Source organism: Drosophila erecta, unplaced genomic scaffold (genome assembly GCF_003286155.1).
Source record: "Drosophila erecta strain 14021-0224.00,06,07 unplaced genomic scaffold, DereRS2 tig00000092-arrow-pilon, whole genome shotgun sequence".
NCBI lineage: Eukaryota > Metazoa > Arthropoda > Insecta > Diptera > Drosophilidae > Drosophila > Drosophila erecta.
Window position 1 is genome coordinate 9,195,859 of NW_020825207.1, and position 15,166 is coordinate 9,211,024.

The 15,166-nt window shown below is 46.3% G+C and overlaps 2 protein-coding genes across 2 annotated transcripts; one reads left to right on the forward strand and one right to left on the reverse strand.

Annotated features, from left to right (window-relative positions):
• Nucleotides 1-270: 270 nt before the first annotated feature.
• LOC6548677 (trehalase) lies at nucleotides 271-4,085 on the forward strand. The gene is made up of 4 exons (XM_001975324.3): nucleotides 271-446; nucleotides 515-698; nucleotides 796-2,076; nucleotides 2,330-4,085. Exons 1-4 carry the CDS (start codon nucleotides 397-399, stop codon nucleotides 3,920-3,922), a joined length of 3,108 nt encoding a protein of 1,035 aa, XP_001975360.1. The 5' UTR covers nucleotides 271-396; the 3' UTR covers nucleotides 3,923-4,085.
• An 86-nt stretch (nucleotides 4,086-4,171) lies between these two features.
• Nucleotides 4,172-4,947, reverse strand: LOC6548676. The gene has a single exon (XM_026980216.1). The coding sequence runs from the start codon at nucleotides 4,945-4,947 to the stop codon at nucleotides 4,279-4,281; it is 669 nt and encodes a 222-aa protein (XP_026836017.1). The 3' UTR covers nucleotides 4,172-4,278.
• Between the last annotated feature and the right edge of the window lie 10,219 nt (nucleotides 4,948-15,166).

Consider the following 15,166-nt stretch of genomic DNA (forward strand, 5'->3'; position numbering starts at 1 on the left):
TGATAAATTGTCTGGAAATTACAAATGGACACAGGGGCCAATAGCTTTTAGGCAAAGTTCGCAACGCTGCTCTTGTTTTGGTTTCGTTTTCGGTCAGGGGCATTTATGGTAATTTAAAATAAATGTGTGGCCCTGGAAGGAGATGAGGATTCGCAGGCGCTTCCTGTCTATTTACGCTGATTTATGGCCGAGCATTGTTGACTCTTAATGGCAAATGTCGACAAATTTGCTTTAATGGTCAATATAACAGAGGCTGCTGCTCGGTTTTTTGATTTATGCCCCAAAACCCAGTCGCCTGGGATTCTCTTCTAGGCTGAAACCCGAATTTGGACCGGTTATCAGTCACTTAGCCTGAACTTCGCTAAAAACCCCAAAAAACCCAACAGATCGCTGAAAATGGCGAATAAGTGCAGCTGCGGTGTGGAGGTTCTTGGCGGGGAAAACAGGTGAGTCCTGGAAGGAAAATTCTGGTACTTGGAGTTCCGACTGATTTTTCATATTCCTCATGAGATAGAAGTGTTTTCTGCGAGGGTCCCTTGCTGGATGCTGTCCAGAGATCGAAAATGTTTCCCGACTGTAAGCACTTTGTGGATATGAGCTGCATTTTTACACCTGCCCAAACTTTGAACGACTTCGATATGTTCACCAATTGCTGCAGGAACGATGGTTCCCTAAGGTTCCTGCAAATGTTTGTGGAGGTAAAATGTGAAAAAATCCTAAGCAGATACAATTTAACTATTAATAGGTATGATTTATTTCCAAACTTATAATTTTAGAAATATTTTCTTATTGCAGAAACACTTCAATGATCCTGGCTCGGAGCTGGAACATTGGACTCCGCCGGATTGGAAAGAGGAGCCCTCGTTTCTTGCCAAGATCGGTGACCCGGAAATAAAGCAGTTCGGTTCGGATGTCAATGGACTTTGGAGGGAGTTGGGGCGGCGGATTAAGGAAGAAGTCAAGGAGAACCCCGATCAGTATTCCATACTCTATGTGCCCAATCCATTTATTGTTCCCTCCTCGGATTGCCGGGAGTATCGCTACTGGGAATCATTTTGGATCGTTCGCGGCTTGCTGCAGTGTGGCATGCATCAAACAGCCCGGGGCATGATCGATAACTATTTGGAACTGGTTCGGCAGTATGGTTTTGTGCCTGGCTGCGGCAGGATTTACTGCGCGGGACGATCGAATCCTCCACTTTTGATCATGATGGTGAAGGCCTATGTAGAGGTGACCAAGGACGAGCAGTACGCCATTGAAGCGCTGCCGCTACTAGAAACCGAGTACGAGACCTTCATCACCAAGCACTCGGTGCAGGTGAAGGGCAGAACCATGTACCAGTATAGGGATTTCTCGGCAGGACCCAGACCCGAGGCCTATAGAGAGGATCTGGAGTGTGTGGCGAACATCAGAAGTCCTCTGTCCCGGGAGGTTATGTACACCGAACTCAAGTCGGCAGCTGAATCGGGCACGAACTTCAGTTCCCGCTGGTTTGTTACCGCCGATGGTACCAACAAAGGATCCTTTCGAGACACCAAAACCTCTGCCATTGTGCCGGTGGAGCTGAACTGCATCGTTTTCCGGAGCGGCAAGATCCTGGCCGAATTCAATCGCAAAGCGGGCAATAGCAAAAAGGCAGACGAGTACCAGGATAGAGCCTGTGGCCTCGTGAGAGCCATTAGGAACAATTTGTGGAACGCCCAGGCCGGCATTTGGTTGGACTACGATCTGGTGAACAACAAGCCCCGCAACTACTTCTGCTGCACCAACTTTGCCCCACTGTGGGCCAGGGCCTTTCCCTTGGTGGACACCGATAAGGTGTCCAAGGGGGTGATGCAGTACATCAAGGCCAACGAGTTGGATGCGCAGTACGGTGGTGTGCCGTACACGATGAACAAGGAGTCGGGCCAGGACTGGGACCATCCAAATGTCTTTCCGCCCATGATGTTCCTGATCATCGAGGGTCTGGAGAATCTGGGCACTCCGCCGGCCAAGGCCATGTCCAAGCGATGGGCCCATCGATGGCTCAAGTCCAACTATGCGGCATATAAGTACGAGAGCTTCATGTTCGAGAAGGTAAGTCGCTGAAATATACTATACTACTATCTATTTGTATCGCTGTTATAATAAACTGCCTAAGCTATATTTCTCAAAGTATATCTTGCCAATATACCAATTTTTATTTGAGGACCTGTACCCTTGAGCATCAAGTTTAACTTTTACCAGATTGTCATACAGGTTTTAAAACCTGACAGTAGCAATCCGCCTTCAAAAATATTTCGCACTAACATGGCAGCTTCCTAATCCGATTTTTCCCACCTTATTGCAGTACTACTGCGAGGAATTCGGCACTTCTGGAGGAGTCTCCCCAGAACACACTCCAGTGGGTTACGGCTGGACAAACGGCGTGATCATCGAGTTCCTCTGCAAGTACGGAAAGGAAATAAGCTTGGCCGACGACAGCGACGAGGGCAGCAAGAGCAAATCAAGAGGACCAAAGACAGCCGGAAAGTACCAGTACATCATTACCAGTGAGGCCAACATGGATGATCAGTCTACCAAGAAACAGTGCGTATGTGGGGCTCCATCCACGGTGGGCTCCACATCGCACAAATCAACCGCCACAACTGCCACCAGCGACTTTAGTCAGCAGACACTGCCGCAGCAGAAGAATAAGTGCTCCTGCAGCATTGCCCAAAAGGAACGCTCACAGACGCAGCCAGGAGAGGATGGCAAGTGCTCGTGTGGTTCAGGAGCCCAGGAGAAGTCCCAGCAGCAATTGCAAGCCAAGGATGCGACGAGTTGTGCCATATGTGGTTCCCAGAAACAGCAGCCATCGCCAGTTCAAATGCAGGGATCTCGACAAGGACATGACGACCAGTGTCCCTGCTCTGGAAAAGAAGCACAGCAACAGCAGGGAGCCTTGGGACTGCAGCACAATCCAGATTGTCCGCAATCTGGACAACAGCAAAAAGGAGCGGCACTCATTGCCGTTCAAGGGCAAGTGCCGGAAGACGATCCCGACTGCGAGTGCTCCATGGACGACCGACAACGGCAGCAGATGGAGCAGCAGCAGAGGCAGCAGGACTGCATGCGGCAGCAGCAGCAGGAGCGCCAGAAGCAGCAGCAACAGCTCCAATCTGAACAGCCAGCGGCGAGGGACTGCTCCACCAAGCCCGAGACGCAGGACTGCTCCAAGCACCTGAAGCAGTCTAATGGCACCTGTGGTTGCATGGACGACGAGGACGATCGGCACGACGCGCTAACGGGACACTACTTTCCAGTGGCCGATAAGAACCCAGATGCCGTCAGTGTGCAGGCGAGCCAGTCCCCACAAAGGGAGTCCGGATGCGACGGCTGTGGCAGGGAGGATTGCCCGGATCCTCCGCAGGAAGACAAGGGTTCCAGAGCTGCTGCGGAATGCGCTCAGCCGAAAGCATCGCAGCATGCAGCTGCCGATGATTGCAGTTGCGCGGTGGGCAAGATTCAGAGCAAAGCCGCACCAGTCGCACCACCGCCCACCTTTATATGCCCACATTGTGGGGGCGTCACCTCCGAAGCGCACCTGTCCACCTTCACCATAGGCACCAATCGACCCTCGGTGCCGCAGGACGACTGTGAGTGCTCCAAGGAATCCAGAGGCGCAGCGGGTCAGCCACTCCGTGGGCTGGCCAGCAAGGGCATGCAGAGTGGTCACAGCAAGGTGGTGGCCGGTGGCGCCTCCGAGTGTGCTCCTTGCAAGGCTCACGTGACGGCAGATTTTCCGCCGGGCCACGGACCAAAGCCCCTGTTCAACAAGCAGTTCCCACTGGCAGATCCTGTGAGTAAATTTGACGCGTGTCCTGCGAATCGAGGACCTGATGCGACCAGCAGCAAGAAGAAGAAGTGCTGCAACTGCGACGAAAAAGAGGTTGGGGAATAGATCTACATCATCTAGAGATCTATGCCGTAGAAGAACACGCGAAGGCCTTTTGGACTGAAACTAAATTTTAGTGTGTCAAATTTGTGGTGCTTTTTCAAGACTCTGCAGCTTGAAGGCTTAAAATAAAAAGTATTTTTAATTGCAGTACATTTCAAATAAAACATGCATGAATATTTGCGTTTCCTTTCATCAAAATAAACAAATGTAGCTAAGAAAAGCTGCAGTCGAATAACAAATAACACCCAGATACTCAGTTGATGAATTTAGTGCACTTTACTGGACTGACTATACAAAAATACAAATTAATTGGAGCCGAAAAGTTAGCTACCCCAGCCCGAGTTGTTCAGTTGATCCCATTACTTTTTTCTGGACACTTTCCGTTCCGGATATAGCAGGTACACCAATAGCTCCTCGGTGACCTCGACCTTTGAGTGGGAGCATCCATAGCCGTTGAAATCCAGTTCACGCTCCTCCTCGTCCAGCACATAGTACAGGTCGCCGGAAAGCGCGGATGAGAGATTCTGTCCTGGCTGAAGGACCTTGAGAGCGTCTCGCCGGAACAGTTGAATGGCCAGGATTACATTTTCACTTGACCTCAAGCAGGAGTCCAACCGCTCCTGCCCCACCGAAGGAAAGAAAGCCTTGTCCAACTGGAAGAGCAGCCTTCGGAAAATGAAGCTAGCGAAGGTCCTTTGCTGGCCGTGAATCAACTGCCTCCTTTGCAGGGAAGACGGTTGCAAGACTGCGAAGCCCACATAGATCATCAGTAGAAACTGGGTGCAAATGGACAAAACCAGGACGAGTAGAAGGTAATCCTCATCGCAGTGCTTTAGAATTGGTTGTTCTTTCCAGTTCACGATCGGCGTGATGCCAACAGGCACATATCCTGGCTGCAGGGTGGCCACCAACATTGTCACCGATTCAAGGACCGGACTCAAATTTGGAATTTCGATGTCGCCGGGTTTGGGTCTGTGTGCGTAATAGCCAACAAATCGAAACTGGGCAAGCGTGGCCTGCTCTCCCATATCCGATTTATATCATTTATATTTAAGTTAAGTATTAAATAGTGTGTTGGTAACCAGATAACAGCATAAAACCTTTCTTATTAGATAAGATTTTTTCCTTAGGAAAAGCATTCAGAGAAACATCGCCTAATTTCTGCCATGACATGTCATTCACAATCCACTACGGTTATCTTTATGGGCCTGTCAATATCTTTATGACGCGCCCACCCACCCAACCATTTGGGTGTATGTACATTTGGACAAGGACACATTTGGGGGAAAGCGAAAGTATCCTTTGACACAATTTCCGCCAGCTCCTGCCTCTGTCTCTGTCTACTTCGCTATCTCGCTCTCTTTCTAGCTGTGTGTGCTTGTGTGCTCAGGCTTGTAATATTGGCGAACGATTCATTGATGTATTCACACACACACACGCACACACACACTTAGCTGCTCACTGACTCATAAGCTCACCCACACAGATTCGAGCCCAAATATGCGCGCTCCATTACAACAGAGCGCCCACCATGACATACCTTACCATACCATACCATACCATCCCATCCCATCCCGGAAAACAGCCTGTCGACGCGATTGTACGGTTTTGATATTATTGAAATGCCATTTTGATTGGCTTTGATGTGTGTGGATGGATGGGCGAGTAACGATTTGATGTTGCTAAATGTTTTATGCAGATGCTTGATAGCAGGCCATGGTTCCATTGATGTGATTAAGCGATAAGTAGTCAGCCATGAAGCATTTTGGCCACAGATATTAGTTTGTTCGCCCGGTGATTGCACTGCTGCTAATTTGATTGAATGGCCTCCGACTGGAAGGGTTTGCATAAAAGAGTTCTGCTGCCAGCTTAAATAGGAGCCGGGATTCACCATTCCTCATTCCCGATTCGCATGGCCTCTCGCTTTCGAGTTCTTATCCAATTATACACTTATGGCCATTTGTCAGTGGAATGTGTCAACAGTGCCGCGGCACTTTGTGTCTGTGTGTGCGTCTGGGTTGCGAAATAAGAGCCGAAACCCACACCGAAACGCCCGAAAGGAAAACCCAAGGCTGACAGGCAGACTGCCAGCAAACAGGGAAAACCCAGGGAGGAAATGGGTGAGGGAATCGTAACCGCAACCGAATAACCGAGTCATATCACAGACGTGCAACTGAGCAGCACTTGATGATGAAGAATGTGAGCATCCTTGGCAGCGCCTGCACATGCCACTTGAGGCACTGAGAAAAACACTGTGCACCTGCCTAGCTAGACAATAGGTAACTGACGAGTTGATTAGAGTTGCGTTAACCAGCCTGGCGCGATATAAATCAAAATATCATAGGCAGGTGTCCAGAACATAAAATAGTAAAATAAATAAAAAGTTCACAAAAGTAAGTATCTTTTGTTTAATGTACGGGTATTCCCAGAGTGGGCAGACCGTGTCCCTAGTCAAATGGCAGTGATGAAATGCAGAAGTGCTGTAGCTCATCAGTCTTAGGGAGTACGACGCCTCCGATCACCGCCCATCTGGCCCCCATCCGTCAGAAGTCCCTCGGCGGAAATCCGCTCTTGATTATAAGTTTGACGCACCGCAGCCTTTAATGTGGATTCCGCGACTGGAAGTGGAGGACTGGAAGACTGGAGGAAAGTTGCAGTCTAGCAGACTTCGCAGACTGCTGAGTTGCGTTTCCAATTAGACTCTGGGCGAATCATTTGCATGTTATTGACTAAATTAAGTGGCAAGCTAAAGTTGTAAAAATATGCGAAATTGGCCAGCAGACGAGCAGACGCAACACAAAGCAAACTATGCGAATCCAAATGAATTGAAATGAAATGGAATGAAATGAAATGAAATGAGACTGAGCCAAATGAAATGGAGAGGGATTTTGGCTCAGTTGGCATAATATCGGATGACAACAGTTCAAATACCTTCACTTTGAACTGCCAAAAGTGCTCCCCACCTGAGTTGTCGTGCTGAGAATATCCAGATAGCCGAGTTGAGTCTTTGTTTTGCAGCAAATTGAAATTGAAATTTGCATGTTTGCCACCAGAAATGTTTCAATTATTCGCATGCACAAATGAATATAAAATCGAAACAAGCGGCAGGAGCAGCTGCAACAACAACGAGAAATCTGTCATATGTCAAACTTTGCCATATTTAATTTCCTCTTTGCGAAATTAGTTTTTCCTCATCCGAAATTTGTGTGCACCACATATTCGTGTTTGCCGATTTTTTCTCCTTTTTGTTCCGTTCTTTTTGTTCTCCCTTCCTCGCTCCACCATTCTCCATTCTATAAGTCTTTTTTTCGGTCCGCCCCTCGCACACAGCTGCAATAATTCATGTTCAAAACTACAAATTGAGTCATAAACAACTTTTGATTTCGCATATGGCAGTCATGTCCTCCGGTTTCTGGGGGGTTGTGTCTTATTTTTTATATTTTCGTTTTTGTGCTCGGCGTTGCATACTTTTTGGGGTGCATTTGGGGATCGGCTTAGAGATGGCTGCGTGAGTCGTGATCGCCTGGTCGTGACACGATGAACAGCGATTTGGGTGAGAAGCATATTCTTTTTAAGAAAACCTATTCTTTTCAGTTAGTTGAAATGTGTTTTTCTCCAGCCGCAGCATCATAGCCATAGGTGATAAGAGCTCACAAGTTTTGTAACCCAAATCTAACCTAGCTAACCACATAACAATATGCTACATTACGAGCTATAAGATTCTTAACGAACTCATTTTAAGTTATTTTCAGACCACAGTAGGCACTTGCCCCGTGGAATTTGTAGTTTTTGTGCACCACTAGTGGGATTTGCCGGAAGTGCCCATTGTGTTCTAGTTGACCTTTTTAAAAATGCAAGCGCCTGCAGTCGCTCTCATTAAAAACAAAAGATTAAATCCTGAATATGTGCTGTGCGCATATAATATATATAGACGCACAAAACCGCTTAATTCATAATTTAACTGGGCGCACTTTTAGTTGCGGCTGGCGGAAAAACAAGAACCGAAAGTTGAAAAACCATTTAAAAAGGTATGCAAACAATGTTTGTCCGTCTGGATTTCTGGATGTTGGCACGTCTGGATGTTTGGGCTTACTTATGTATTTCACTCTTTATGATTTATTTCGAAATACGCTGGCCACATTCAGACACCAGCGGCAGAAAACCCGAAAACCCAAAAAGCTTTGCCGCTTAATTTCATTAAAAATTTATGAAATAAAGGCACAGCCAGGATGGCGTATTAAAATTTGATAGTCTGCTTCGTGTGCATGTGTGTCTGTTGTTCTCATTTTTTTTTTACTTATACTTGTGTGTGTGCCTGTCTGTGTGTGAGTGCTCCATGCGTCATTGTTAATATTGTGCTGCGGTTTTTACGCCAAAAGTCACCAATGGACGGACGACGCGAAGCGAAAAAATTTGGCCCGTCTGTGTGCACTTTATTTGATGGACTTGTTTATGAGCCATTTCCATGCCATTCGAATGGCATGCCCATCTGGATGCAGCACCTTGATTCTCGCTTTTATTAATGTTTATTGCATTTCGAGCGTTTAATTTGATGTCCGCGTCCAAGTTGCCAAATGATGAGACGTTAAATGGAATTGCAACTCGAGCTGTCCTTATCCGCACGGCGAACCAATTTGCAAATGTACACGAATTGCGGTGGGCGACGCACTTTTCCCTTGCTCATATTCCTTATTTCATTTTTATACTCTTTTACTTTTGTTCTGTATTCCCTGGTTTTTTTTTTTTTTTTCGGCCAGAAATTGCATTTTTAATATCCTTGGCAAGGATCGCTGGCTGTCATGGGTAATGAATGCGCTGGCAAACAATTATTTTTATATGACTGCTGTCTGCGACAGGCGGCTGTCTCTTTGGCGCTCTTCTGCAGAATTCTCCAGCTCCGACTCCTTCTCCTCTTCTTTTTCGCCAGCTTCTTCTTGCCCGGTTGCCAGCGGTAACGGTAACTGCACATAAAAGCCCCGTTACATACTTGAGAAGTTACAAGATGTCATTTCGGCATCCTGCAATATTCATAACTGCCACGAGCACACTGCTAAAAATGGGGTGAACATTTCCAATCAATAAGTTGCGTTTTGTAGGTATTTCGAAAAGAAACATCTAAAGTTATTTCAACATTATTTCTGGAAAATATCTTTAAGATATTTTTGAAAGTGTACACATTTTTAGCAATGTAGAATTAACGTCAATTAACATAAGCTTATGTTTTTTACGTTTACAAACTTGGGGGAACTGCAATGCTTCCTCATTTGGGAGCCACCAAACGCATAACACCTGCTGAACAATGGCGAACAATGTTCTAGTCACACTTGCCGCACTTGCAACAGTGACACTCATTAGATTAGCGCTGATTGCGCAACCACTCGACCTCATCGCACCGCCCAACCCAGCCACCCAACCACCCAACCACCCAACCACCGAAGGGGGTTTCGCCAAATGCTGACAGCTGTGTGACAGCGCTTGGGGAACGCCCTTTAAAAGGCCTTGGGCACACGGATGTGTGGGTGGGTGGGGCTGTGGGTGGTGGTTTGGCTGCATTGATTGTTTTTGCCACTGGTAATTTGAAACTTTAAAATATTTATGATTTATGTTTAGTTTCCTTCAGACTGCTGGGGGTGACAAAAGGACACGAGATCGCAGGAAAGCCAGGACACCCTCGTAAATTCTGTGGCCCGTGGGTGGTGGGTGGTGTTCGGTGGGCGTTGGGCGTTGGGCACGAGGAGGCGTGGCCATGGCGAATGCTGGAAAATTTTTCATTACACAGCTATGCAGTCGCGCAATAAGCAAGGCAGTAGAAGTGGAAACCCAAAGAGGAGTGACATCTAATGGAGTCCGCAAATTTTGCATGAGCAAATGGGATGGGATGGGATGGGATGGGGCTTCACTGAGAGATTGGCCAAAATACTTGGCACGTGCTGGGGGATGGGGCTTTTGCGCTTCAAGTAATGCTGAATTGAGTTGTCAGTTGTGCGAAAAGTTGCGTTTTATGAGGGTTGATGTGCGGGGATTAGGGGAAAGTTGGCAAGACTCGCATTAAATATTAATAAAAACGCTACCTCGGGGACTTGCAGGTAGCTGCACGTCTGAGGTGGATTTGGAGGTGTCTCTGCTTTGAGGAGGACGTGCCTAATAAAACGCCTGCCCCGCCAATTTCCATCGTGATTTGTCGGCCTTCTAATCCCGAGTATCTAATCCCTCGAATCCCTGACTCCCTGACTCCGAAACGCGAGAACGGGGTGACTTCTCCCCCAGTATTCTGCACCCGAAAATGGGAAAAGTGCGCATTTTTCACTAACAATTTATTATCAACCACTTAGGATCGGAATAAGCGATAGTCCATCGAGGCTTATTAGATTTCAAAGAGCGAGAATGAAACGACCGAACCCCCATTTGCCCAGCCCCCTCCAATAGAATATCTATGACAAGTGCAACAGTGCGACGACAACTGGAATCAACCCTTGGTTTCCTTCGGCGGGGTGTGGAAACTTTTATAGACCGTCAGAATGATATATGCATGCCAATATTATGACAGCAGCAACATAACTGGCAACTGTTGAAATATGCCCTGGGCCACCAGAACCGAAAACGAAATCGAAAAAATTTCAATGGGGAAATAAGTTTTTGGAAACGCTTTGTTGGAAATACTCTTCCCAAGTTTCAGCTGTGAGGGAGGTTGAAAATGATGCTTTCCTATGACAGAAGTCATATTTCCTTAAGAACACAAGTACAATTCGACTGCGTGGTGGAGCTTTAAAATGCATTTTTAGCAGCGCTAAAATATCTAAGTTTTAACTGAATGTTCAAATGGAGAGTTACTAGAGTACTACTAGAACAGTAGTTATTAAAACTCTGCATCATATATAGCTGATAAATGTGATCGAACACTGGTCAGTGATACCTCCATAAAATTCCTGATTACCCTTCTAGGTCAGGGTATCCGCACAAAGGAGAAACGAGAAATGGCAAATCAGCAGCAACAACTCATCGACGACGATGGGCGTAAAGTTACGCGCGCATATGTAAGTGTCTGACTTCCGTTTCCGCTTGACAAGCTACGATGCTGCCATATCCCGCTGGGGGTGGCTTCCTCCCCTCCCCACCAAACAGCCCACAACCCACAAAAGTTGGAGTTGAAGTTGTTGTCATGTTTGTCAGAGGTTGGGGCTATTACATTTTACTTTTCATATTTGCCAGGAATAACCGTGAAATTGTTTTTTCTGTCTAGCCCGCCCCTTGCAAAGCGCATAAGTGTGTGTGTCAACTACCCCTTTGTCAATTTCAGTGCTGAAGTATGTGCAAAAAGCACTGGTGAGCGTGAGAGGGGGCAGTTGGAAAACTTTCATCTATGCCGCCTTGGGCCACAGCAAATTGCAGGGGATTCGTGGATTGGATAACCGGGGCTATGAGTTGGGGGTGGGCGGTAAATGCTATTTAAATATATAAATTTTAATAAGCTCTTTTCGGCCCTTTTGTTGCCGTCCAACGGCGTAAGTAAGCCTGTTATTTGATATCGATTGCTAGAGAATTATTGCGAGCGGGCATTCGTAATTTTTGTAAAATATTTCCGCCTGCTTAGCGCACACACAATTAAACTCAATTAAGTGGGCATATTTAAACATGAAATTGCTGCATCGCAATTGGCAAATATGTACACGGATCGACGCCAACAAAAAAGGGAAAAAAGAAAGAGGCGAAAAAATGGAAAACGGGGAAAGCTAAAGGGAAAATGACAAAGAAGGAGCTCAATTCCCCAGAGTGGCTGCATCACCGAGGGATAACAAGGGTAACGAGAGGACTCAACAACGCAGCCAACGAACTTGAACCGCAATTTTTATTTGGCAATACATGCTAAGACATTTCCGTCTTACCCCAACATACCTTTTGGCCCACGTTTTTTGGCTACTTTGTTGCCGCAACCCTCATGAATATGTAAGCACTCGCTGTGACGGCGTCCCCAGGAACCCAGGAACCCAAGAACCCAGGAAGATCCGTCCAGGTGGGAAGGCAGCCTTGGAGTAGGTAAGCCCGTTAGCTCGGGGTGGGCTTTGCCCAGCCAAGCAAGACCAACCTGCAGCGGAGATACTCGCATAGTAGTGGTGCCACCAACTCACCAACCGACCAACCAACCGACCGACCGACCGAGACAGACAAACATCAATAAACAAGAACCGTCGCGTAAATAATGCAGCACCCGGAGACGCTGCTCAGTTCGACTGACTTGCCTGCTCGCCGAAAGTCACCAGTCACCGAGCACGCACGGATCTTCTCCGGAACCCCAGGCGGCATCTATGCACTGGCAAAAATACCTACCATATCATGCAGTTGGCACTAGGGACTCACTAGACACAATAGCAGTATTTTAAATCAGATCTACTCCAATAGACGCAATTGAAACTCGAGGCAGTTGGAAATTTAAATTTGAAGTCTTACGAAAGCTGTTCATTGGCAAAGTCCATTGGGCTTTCACTTATAGAGGTCAAGTTGATGGTAACATTTTAGGGCCAAGGCAAGTAAGCAGTGATTAGATTGGTTCTAGATTAGATTAGTTCCGATTTTCCGCCAGTGTATTGGGAGTCTAGTATTCCACCCTGCTTAAAGACTACGTGCGGTGCGCCAGACATTCAGACATTTCCCTGGTGAGCAGACTTTCGCCCGTTGCCCTGCACTGCAATTGTCTCGGGCTTCATGCATTTTACATTTTTAATAGATTGCCTGGGATTAATAACACACGCATTCGCCCATATAGACGTCCAGGATCGTAAGGGGCTAATGGGGTCCTGGGGTGCCAGGGTGCCAGGGGGTGACCGCAGGTATTGGTTTTAGTTTTGGTTTCCTTGGTCGGCCCAAGGGATGCATAACACATTGCGCGGTTTACGCCTCGACGCGTGCCCCTGGAAATCGGAAATGGGAGGATGATATAGGGGGTGTAGGGGGCAAATCTCTGACCAAATTGGCGGTGGTGGCAATGCGTGCAATTAGCCAAGAGTGATGGAAGGGAATCTGGCTAATGGAGGATGAGTTTCGGATACTCTAACGAATGAAACGGGGCTTGGGGTACCTGGCTTCCGGTGGCGGCTTTATATAAATTATCATAAAGAATCACTTTTAGTGAACACTCAACGAACCCCTCGGAGTTAATGAACACTTAGGAAATTTCTAAGGAATCGATTTTAATTAGATGACTGTTTGAGAGAGTAAATATTATGTTTTAGTACTATTCTGATTTCCTAATCTTAAGCTTTGACTAACACTCCCTTGATCACACCTAAAATTTTTGCTCCAATGAAATAACTCCATCCAAAACTATTTGTTATCCATCTCCAGGATGCGTCACTTGTGGAAAGTACCCCCATATCGTTAGTGTGTGCAAAGCTCTATGGAAATATTTCAATTTGAGGCGCATAAAACTTTCCGGGAAGAGGCAACCAACCAGGAGCCAGAAGCTCCGGCTTCGGAGCGTCAGAACTCACCCGAAAACTTTGGAATAACGCAAAATGTGCGGACAGCAGGAAAAGCGAAAAAGAACGAAGAAAATCCAAGCCAAAACCAAAAAAACAGAAAAAGAAAAAAACGCAAAAGGGAAAAAGTGGAAAACTTCTCGGGCGAGTAGCCGCCGAATCCTTGTGGTCCTCGGATCCATGGGCCGCTGGTCCAAGTGCCAAAGTTTTGGCTGTTGAAGACATTAATTTGAGCCTTGATGATATTCAATTTAGGCACTCCGCTGAGACTTCTGGCACTAAGCCTCCAGCCTCCAGCTCCACACATTCGCGCACTCACAATGGGGGCAGCCACTGAAAAATATGAGCTGACCTACGTAGGCAGTGTTCACTCCAACAGTTGTGGTCAGCACAATAGCTGCTCCACAAGTAAGGTGCTCCTTTGTACCTTGGAATATCTGAATTACAAAGAAGGGTAACCTGAAGCTAACTCCTTAACACTTCGTGAATCAATAGTAAAATAAGGATATCTAAGCAATGCCAAGGAATCAAATTTAGACTTGAATTAGCACTGTACCAATATAATCAAAGCGAAACAATACTTTTTTTACCGCATCTGTTCACCGCAGAGACTACTTACAGGGGAAAGGGAAAACTTGGTGACAGCAGGAAAAGTCCCCAAAAATAAGAAAAACAACAGAGGGAAAATGTATTTTTTGGCACAAGTTTTACATGCACTTGCCGCGTTTGTTAGCCGCGTGCTGTTCTTGTTGCTGGACCGCGCGCTCTTGGCCTGGTCAACTTTTCATGTTTGAGCTTCATTTTATTAAGTTGGCAACACTTGCACAACAGCCAACAGCCAACTGGCAAATGGAAAATGGAAAATACCGGCTGTGCCTACAATTTGGGGTCAGCGGCGAGCTGTGCAACTTTTCCTTGGCCCAAATTATTTTTTTTCATAGTTATTTTTAAGTTTTTCGTTTAATTTTCAATTTGCCGCCCGGCGACATTATTTTTAAAATATTCACCGAGTTGAGACTTCTCGCAGGCCTTTTTCACCAGCTGTTGCCGCTTGTGTTTTAACTTGATTTGGTTGTCGCATAAGCTGCTTGGCCTTTTGTTATTATGGCAGGCATTATTGTTATTCCCTCGGTTGGTTGACCATTTATGCTTATTTATTTTCGCCCACTCGCATTTCCGTAGCATACTTTTGTGGGCAGCACACCCACGCGCACAACGAGGAAAATGAGGAAACTGGTACGTGCTCGTTGTTTGGTGGGACACGGATATACACGTATATAATATATGTGTATGTTCGGTATCAGCAATAATTTGTTCACAAAGAGCTGCACCCAGAAATTCCATTATTATTATTTGTGCTGAGGTGTTTATTGATCTTCTCCAAACACGACTGTTGACACTGTCCACCGTTTGTTGGCTTGTTGATTGTTTGTCTTGGCTTTGTCTGCGGACGGAGCCTAAGGAAAATTTCGAAATACTACCATTTGCATCGACCCGGCGACAATCTAGACCATCTTATACACAAGCCCGGCTAGAGACCATAAATTTCCGGCTTTAGTGGGAGTCTGCAAGTCGACTACACTGAGCGGATTTCCCAAATCACAAACTGAAATAATCAGTTGCGTTAATTACACACATTTTGTTCTATGAAAGACAACATTAAATTGATTTGGGATTGTCGTTTATGGATTACAAATAATAATGGATCACATTTACCTGAAATTAATTACAAAGTTCAAGTTATTTATTTGAAAAATGCTTAAGTAGTTGATTT

Bases quoted from the DNA above. Each gene is read 5' to 3' on its own strand.
- LOC6548677 (XM_001975324.3), top strand. From the start codon at position 397: ATGGCGAATAAGTGCAGCTGCGGTGTGGAGGTTCTTGGCGGGGAAAAC. The intron at 447-514 runs GTGAGTCCTGGA...CTCATGAGATAG, and splicing joins GTTCTTGGCGGGGAAAACAG to AAGTGTTTTCTGCGAGGGTC. The intron at 699-795 runs GTAAAATGTGAA...TTCTTATTGCAG, and splicing joins TCCTGCAAATGTTTGTGGAG to AAACACTTCAATGATCCTGG.
- LOC6548676 (XM_026980216.1), bottom strand. From the start codon at position 4,947: ATGGGAGAGCAGGCCACGCTTGCCCAGTTTCGATTTGTTGGCTATTAC.